Source organism: Astyanax mexicanus, chromosome 7, assembly GCF_023375975.1.
Source record: "Astyanax mexicanus isolate ESR-SI-001 chromosome 7, AstMex3_surface, whole genome shotgun sequence".
NCBI classification, from domain to species: Eukaryota; Metazoa; Chordata; class Actinopteri; order Characiformes; family Acestrorhamphidae; genus Astyanax; species Astyanax mexicanus.
In genome coordinates this window covers 29761856-29770256 of record NC_064414.1, presented here as the reverse complement: position 1 = coordinate 29770256, position 8401 = coordinate 29761856, and the positions used below count along the sequence as shown (strand labels likewise).

The 8401-nt window shown below is 41.7% G+C and overlaps 1 protein-coding gene across 4 annotated transcripts in view; it reads left to right on the top strand.

Moving 5' to 3' along the window:
• The first annotated feature begins 268 nt into the window (after positions 1 to 268).
• Positions 269 to 8401, top strand: part of dlg5a (discs, large homolog 5a (Drosophila)) — an 81347-nt gene continuing 73214 nt past the window's right edge. For 3 of the 4 annotated variants that reach the window (XR_007440083.1, XM_022684847.2, XM_022684846.2), the window contains exon 1: positions 269 to 1117. Coding sequence is in view for 3 of the 4 variants with exons in the window: in XM_022684847.2 (XP_022540568.2) it covers positions 820 to 1117 (298 nt within the window). In the remaining variant the exon portion in view is untranslated. The remainder of the gene's footprint in view (positions 1118 to 8401) is intronic. The other variant, XM_022684848.2, reaches the window with a different exon arrangement.

Here is an 8401-nt window from a genome sequence, read left to right as displayed (position 1 = left end):
AGGAAGGACAAAGATGTGAGTTTTAGACTTAAAAAAAAAAAAAAAAGAATTCTCGGTCTTTCTAGAGTGTTTTATTGTGTGGGGTGGCATTAGTATTAGTCTTTGCGCACAAAACTCCTGTATAAAACTAAGACTAAAAAACTAGAAAACTAGAAAAATAAAAGACTGTTAAAGAGAGGAACTGTTGGGACCCGCCCACTGAGAGGAATCAGGTGTGTCAGCGCGAGGCCCCGCCCCCTTTTTACCTTACATGGCTATTGTGAGGAGAGTTGAGTGACAGCGGGCAGCAGCTACTGAGCTGCTGAGACATGGCGGAGCTCGCAGTTTGAGTAGGGGACGGCGGCGGCGGCGGTGGAGGAGTTATACGGTAGTTTAGGTCTCAGTTCGGGCGGCGCGTTGCGGGAATATAGATGGGCAGGATTAAAGCGTGAGGGGGCGAGGGTCCGCTGTCCGCCAGGCTGTGGGAGAAAATGGAAGAAGTTGGCGGACGGGAGTGAGAGAGTAGCTATCTGGAGCTGGAGCTCCGTGCCTCTCTCTCTGTGTGTTTAGTGCAGTCAACAGCCTCAGGCAACAAATATGGCTTCGTGTGCCTTTTCGCTATTAGAGAGGGAGGAAAACTGCTGTGTTAGGCCAGCGTATATCATGGCAGCGTCGTTTAAATCGTACAAGTGACCGTAAGCAGGGAGTTTGCGGCTTGGTTCTCGGGCTTGTAGTGGGATTGAGTCGGGCTCGGCGTCTCCAGCGACGCAGGGCTGCCCTAGCCAGTAGCAGCGCAGCTAGCTAACTATAGTTAGCGCTACGGAACTACGGAGAACTGCCATGGAGCCCAAGCACAAAGAGTTATTACACCAGTGCCACCAGAACTTACTGGAGTCCATCACGGACGCGGACCAGCTGATCGAGCTGCTGAGCAAGTCCGGGACCCTCAGCGAGCGGGAGAGGTTCGAGCTGGACCACAACTGCCCGTCCAGCTCCGAGAAAGTGGACCAGCTCCTGAAGATGCTGATGAGCAAAGAGAGCGACCATTTCCTGGACCTGTGTGTGGCCCTGGAGAAGACCTACCCTCACCTGTACTCTGCCCTCTTCACCAACGGAGGAGGACCCGCAGACCACTCCGGTAAGAGAACCAGAGACCCCGGGTATCAGGCTGGATAGTCGCCCTCCTCCTCCGCCATGCCTGTTTCACACAAACACACACTCACACACACATTTAGTGTGTGTACAAGTTGCAGAACTCCCCGACTGTGTTCACATTACTATGCTGAAGTGAATGAAATCTAATCTGAATTATTTAGGCCTGTGCGGACATGTCAACAGTTTTTTTTCAGAGCTGGTTTAGGACTTTAAGTTTTACAGGTGGTCCCAGATCAGATACATATCCATTTCATGGGCATACTAAAATGAATGTAAACAGTCAGATCGGATTTTTTAAAGGGCTGCGTGGACATGTAGTCAATGTTGGCCAAACCGATTTTTCCAGAACTAGTTTAAGTCCTTTATGTTTTACAGGTGGTCCCAGATCAGATAGATATCCAATTCATGGCAATGCTAAAATGAATGTTAACAGTTAGATCATATTTTTAAGGCCTGTGTGCACATGTCAATGTGGTTCAAACCGATTTAGCTAAGTCCGTTTTACAGGTGGTCCCAGATCAGATGCCTATCCAGTTCATGGGCATACTAAATGTATGTAAACAGTCAGATCATTTTTTAAAGGGCTGTGTGGACATGTCAATATGGTCCAAACAAATGTTTTTCCAAACTGATTTAATACCTTTAAGTTTTACAGGTGGTCCCAGATCAGATACATATCCAATTCATGGGCATCCTAAATGAATGTGAACAGTCAGATCCTGATCCAATCTGTATATCTTCCATGTGAAACCTCAAACAAGAGCCCTTAGTCTCTCTCCCTGTATCAAATGAAAGTCAGGTGAAAATCAGCCCTGCATGGTCTCCGTGTTCAGTGTTCCTGTTGGGATGGTCTATCTCTGGGGACTGGTGCACTGCAGCGCCTCTCTTTTCTTAATGCTGTTATTACAAAGTAATTAACCTGCATTAAAGCTGTTATTAAAGGAATTTTTAGACTCCTCTTAAAGAGCTCTTATCCACTGGATTTAACCAGGCATCACTGTATGGGGCTCTTCTTTCTGATAATTCATGATTCCAAGACTAGAAATGCTGGTAGTGACTAAGACTTTGTTCAAACTAACATCCTAAATCTGATTGTTGACATCTTGTTAGTACCCAGATTTATTATTAATAGTCTGGGCAGCCAGAAACCACAGGAAATCCAATTTTTGCAAATTTGTTTCAAACCACAGATGGATGTGGTTTGGAATAAGATTAGTATTGAATTCTAAAGGGTCTTTTGCATCACTTACAACTCGACAAACAATGACCTAATCAAATTCAGAGTAATCGAAGTGTAGGGTTCCATGGGGAGCACCAGTGGTTAGTTACTGAAGCCAACCTCTTTACTGCAGCAACTTATGCAAATAGGTTTGTGATATTAGGACACACAAATCCAATCTGATCACTTGCAAGTAGCATTGCATTTATAGTCATCTCAAAAAATCTGATTTAAGGAACAAATCCTGCACCTTGAATGTAGCTTTACAAAGAGCAGGTTAGCTAAGTTGTGCCATACGTTTTACTCCCCATCGCACTGTTTGTGGGGTAATATGGTGGGGGAAAGGGTCAGAGTGAGGGCGGTGTGAAAAATGAGGTTAAAATGAAAATATTGGAGTAGCTATAGTAGATTCCCAGTGCTTCTTAAAAGCAGGCTTTCCTCCATGTCACGTTCATTGACATTAACCATGCCATTTACACTGCCACCCCCACCCCAGCCATGTGCTTCCTCTGCACATCCATGAAATGAGGCTGACTGTTTCCATGGTAACCCTTGCCATGGTGCCATGGCAAATCGATCTCATCATGCATGTGCTCCTGAAAAATGGCTCTCCTCCTCTCAATCCTTATGTTTCAGCTGGGATGTGCGAGCATGTGGGACGGTTTGGCTCTGCAGCATTTTCTTTTTTGCTTTTTTTAGTGGATTTGTTTATGTTTAGTCTGCTGCCGTGTGAGTGTGTGTCTGTGTGTGTGTGTTTGAAAAGGGGATGAGCTAAGCCTGAGGGCAAGCTTGTGATTTACTGTTTAATCCCCATACTTCATCATTCTGATGCCATTTGACTGATTTGTTGTGATGCAGTAGATTTCCAGTCTTACCACAGGCTGTCTCACAAAATGTTCACTGAAGCTTAACTGAGGGTATTGAGCTTTGACGATGAAACATAGTGGTGGTGGTGTCTATTTTAGTAGGAGCATCCGTCATAAATAATAGTTATGGAGAGAGAGGGTGGAAAAAACGCTGGATGCGCTGTGTGCGTAAAGCTCCGAGTGCACCGCCATGCTGCTTCTGCAGGATTAGAAGATTCTCTTGACTGGAGCTGTATGGAGCCATGCTGTTGTAGCGTATTAGCAAGGAATCAGCCACCAAACTATGTTTGAAGAGAGTGAGTTTGGCTCAGTGGGGGGTAAAGAATAAAGTTTGTTTTAAAAGGAAAAGAAGTTCAATTGAGAAGATTGTGGTTTGAGACGCCGATTCTCAGTAAAATATATGGAAAAAGATGCTATAGGCAGGGTTTAGATTTAAATAATCTCACATACACACACGCACAGAGCACTACTGTGAGGATTTGATTGCATGTATTGGTAAGTTTTTAGTGATGTGCCAATAAATTTCACATATTTGTCTGCTCCAGAGTTCCTATTTCCTTTAATAAGTTGTGTGTGCATTTGCACGTCTGTTTCAGCTATTGGTTAGGGATTTTTTACACCTGAAAGTCCTGAGCCGAGTCCAAACGTCTTGTCTTCCTGTCGTCATCATTGAGTCTGCTGCGACCATTTAAAAAAAAAAGTGTGATTCCACACCGCAAACAAATCAAATGGTTTCTGGACAGACACAACCTTTTTGTCCTTTGGATTGTCCGCACCTTTCACACCTGCTATTTTGGTTTAGACCAAACTAAAAAGTCAGAAGGTCTGGACCAAACATGAAACATTTTTAAAATAGCTTTATTTCTTTAAAATAATTATTTAAAACGGGTGTCCACAAACATTTGGACATATATTGTGTAGACTCTGCAAATAAAAAAACAACGCTATGCATCGTCATACTTTTCTTTTTGGCATTAGGTGTGTAGACGTGTTAGTAACAGACTTAGAAATTCCCTTTACCCTGCAGGCTCAGAACAGACAGATGAAAGCCCGAGCTCTCTTTCTCTCTCTTTTTCTTTCTTTTGCTCTCTCTCTTGCATGTGAGTGTGTGTGTGTGATGAGTTACACTGATAGCGACCTGCTCTGAAGTCATTCTCTCAAGCTGCCACTGCTGAGCCTCAGCTCTTTTCACTGCCAGGCCTCTACACACACACACACTAACACACGCACTCTCTCTCACACGTGCATGCAGGCAGGCTGAGGCTGGGAGCCGTGGAGGAGGGGCAGGTTTGGTTCAGAGCAGGGCAGTGTACTGTAGTGGCAGCCTCAACTGCTCCTGCATGCAGACTGGAGGATCCGGAGGAGCTGCAGAAGCTGCAGAACGCATGTGATTGGTGCTCATATTGAGCAACAGAGGCCGTCGTAAATCAACTTAAATGGGGAGGCAAGAGATCAATGTTGCAAATCAGTCTGTTAAAGAGCAGAGGAGTGAGATTTATGTGCAGAGGATGATAATTAAACGGTCACACTTCAATACAGGCGCATTTGTAACAAATTGGTTAATGTGACCCTTAGTGTGAATGTAAGCTTATTGTTTTTGTTCACTAGTTTTATATTAAATCCACAGCATTGAGAATATCTTCTTTAGACTGTTGTGTTGTGTTTGCTCTGCACTGTACTGTAGATGCTGCAGTGAATAAAAAGGGATAGTATCTGACCCGTCCTGCCCTGTTTTTCTCAAGCCAGAGTAATTACATATGGATTACGTATGGATTAGACCTAGTTTCTTGATGTACGTTAAGAGCTGTACTCCAGTCCTGATTCATACGTAGTGCTTGCTCCACTTTAAATGGTTTGTCCACTGCAGGCCAAAGGGTGACTTCTCCATGCAGTCAAACACAGGGCCGGGCCTGGACAACAGGCCTTTTGTTTTAAGCAGAGCTACCCCAAAGTGCACAGTCAGCAGCTTGCTCTGTTTACGGACCATAGGGGCTGTCAACTTGGATCCCCACAGATCAGACTTGTGGAGAGAGTGAGTTATGGTGTGACAGTGTGTCACAAGGAGTGCTCTTAAACACTCTCTGTTAGGAGATGGCTTCTATTCTCTCCTTTTTCTTTTTCTCTCTCTCAGTCTCAGAGATGGATACATCCATGATTTATAAAGCTGAGCTTGCTTCAAATAGTTAAAGTCAGTCAGGGAATCCATTTACACTCTCTTTCCCCCGAGTGTGTCTCTGTTGTTTTTAGTTTCATGACTGCGTTTTAGCTTCTCAGTTTTACTAAAATTTTCATATAGACTGGATTCTGTGTTTCTGTAATGCGTTTGGTTATTCTTTATTGAGAATTATTGCAATACACCTCATTTTACTATTTGCGCGTGGTGTGGCTTTACTGCCTTTTCATTTACATGTGTCATTAAGGAAACTAGCCCAATGTAGCTCACGTACATTTCCTGGTACATTCCCAGCTGATGTGGATTATTGGGAAAGTTCTTGCCAGTACATAATGTGTTGCAATACATGGGTTACAATTTGAATATTACAGTACGTTGCTGTTGTCATGGTATAAAACACACTATCATTCATACAATCTGTCTAAAACAAAAGTGTTAAAAATATCTCACTGTATTAAAAAAGTCTCACTGTTAGTAACAGTGAGATGTAACCACAGTAAGTACAACACTGCTATGTAGTGGTCAGAGTTTAAACACAACACCTAATGATTCACTGTCTGACACCAATATATACATGTGAAATAAGATTTAACAAAATATTGCGATACTCTGATAAATCTGTTTTTTTACACCCTTAGTGGATTGTATGTTCGCATACTTTAGGTTTTTTTTTTAATAGGATACTACCATACAAACACAAGTGTTTATTCCATTTGATTTCCTGTAGAATTCTGGGTAGTGCTTAAATTTTCTCACAATATTTGGAATACATTTTCAATTATTATTATTATTATTATTATTATTATTATACAATGCAAAATGCGCCTTGAACAAATGTATAAATGCTCCCTGTATAAATATTTGTGTACGTACTATTTATTTTAAGTACTGTTTAAATTAATTAGTTAATTAATGAACTTCACTAATCACTTGTTTTAAGCAATCTAGAGTGAACGTATCACTGTCTAAGATGCCTAAGACAGTAACAAAGAAAAATACAGTATGTTACTGTACTTAAATAGTTGGTTGTGTCTCTTTACAAAAATATTTCCATTTTTGGTCACTTTTACTTTAATTCGACTGCATTTTAAAATCAATCCATTTTCCCATTTTCCTTTTTTTAGTTCATCTGTTTTTTTTTTTATTGCGAGGGCTGGGCTGCTTACTTTGTAGCCGCGAATAGAGGATCTGTCATTTCTCTTGGCTTATGAGAGCTAAAGCCAGGCCTGAGGAGCTAAAATTTGTGCCTCAACTGTAGCAGAGCTGCTCCTCTTGCCATCTCCACTTCATACGGCGCCCATTCCTGCCCCCTTCATGAAGCAGATTAGTCTGTAGTTGTTGGGAAGGACGAGAACCTGGCATCCGCTGCCCATGTGTACCCTGAATTTGGCCGTGGGGCAAACAACGAGCGTCAGTCAGATGGGAATGCGGCACACAGGGCAGTCTGCTACAACTGAGCTGTAAATTTTAGCTCTCCAGATTTGACTTTAGTTCTCAAAGGCCTAGAGAAATGAGAGATAATGCAGTCTGTATCTCTTTCGGAGGCTGCAGCAATAAAAGTTGGACAGCTAACTCTAGCTGCTTCTCTAATAAAGAATTATTGTGATATCCTCCACCCTGTGCTTATACCCACTGGTTTTTAACATTTTATAATAAACAAGATATGGAATTATCCTTTTCATCAATGCATCTTTTCAAATCTTTCCATTGGGATGCTTTGTGCCATGATGCATTGTTACACCCATAATTACTACTAGCACGTCTCTGAGTTAACAGTGTGAGCTAAAACTTAATCTCTGTAAAATAATAAAATGTTTGGTAATATCCTGTCCTCTTTCAATTTCATGTGAAAGTGTTATTAATCTAAAAAAACTCAATGTGAACTTTACGATGTGAACTGGGTCATGATCTCTGTAGCTCATTAGCATAGCCTGCATGTACAGCAGCCTGCATGTCCTTCAGACTAGTGATGGGTGTCTCGTTGACCTCCCCTTCTAATGTCCTTCTTGCATGGCCTCACAGTTTTCTGGGCACGGCAGCTCCAGGCAGATTTACATATGTGCCATACTCCTTCCATTTCTTAATCATGGCTTTAACTGAACTCCCTTTACTTACACTCTTCAGTAAGCTTTTGTCAGCATTGTTTAAGGTGTTATTCTTCTTTATTATGTATTTGTAGGCAGAAATTCTGATTAACAAGGTATCACTGGTATCTTTATACTACCATCAGTTGAGTCACATTAACTGTGTTGAATCGCTAACTATTACTATTTATAGAAATAGTGCACTATATGGTGTGTCAGCCATTTTATAGTGCTACTAGAAATCTATAATGCATCACAGAATGTATTGTACAGGCGATGTAGGCTAGAATTTCCAATGTTACCATAATGCAATACAGTTATGTTGTGTCAGACGTCCTTAGAGTGGTACAAACATGAAGATGGTCTGCTGTTTGATTGTTCCCTAGTCAGTTCTCGTTTTATTAAATGCTGTACAGTGCATATTGACTGAGTTAATGAGTGAACCATATCGAACACAGCTATACAATGCACACAGTAACAGTGAGACCACTAGCACCAGATGCCTGAAGCTCTGTTGAACTGGGTGAGTAATTTTTAAATCTTTTAGAGGCTGTACATGTGATGTAAGTACGTAAAGACATGTGATGTGGTCAGAAGAACTCCTGCGAAAAGCGACCCGAGACCCTAGTTTTTAGAATGAATATATTGGGCTTAGCAGGGATGGTCGTGCCAGCACACTGGTACCATAAAACACAACATTTTATACCTTCTCCACTCAGAAATACTTCTTCTTCAGTTTAGAAACAAAATAATACGGGCTGACACTTTAATATTTTGTAGGTACTGTAGCTTTGGTTTTGGGAGTATTTAAAGATTCTCAAAAAGACATAAATTTTTCTTATTCTTGCTTGATTGTAAATACACAAAAGGAAATCGATGTCAGTGATGGACCATCCATGTGGGATTCAAATGCATGCAGAACACA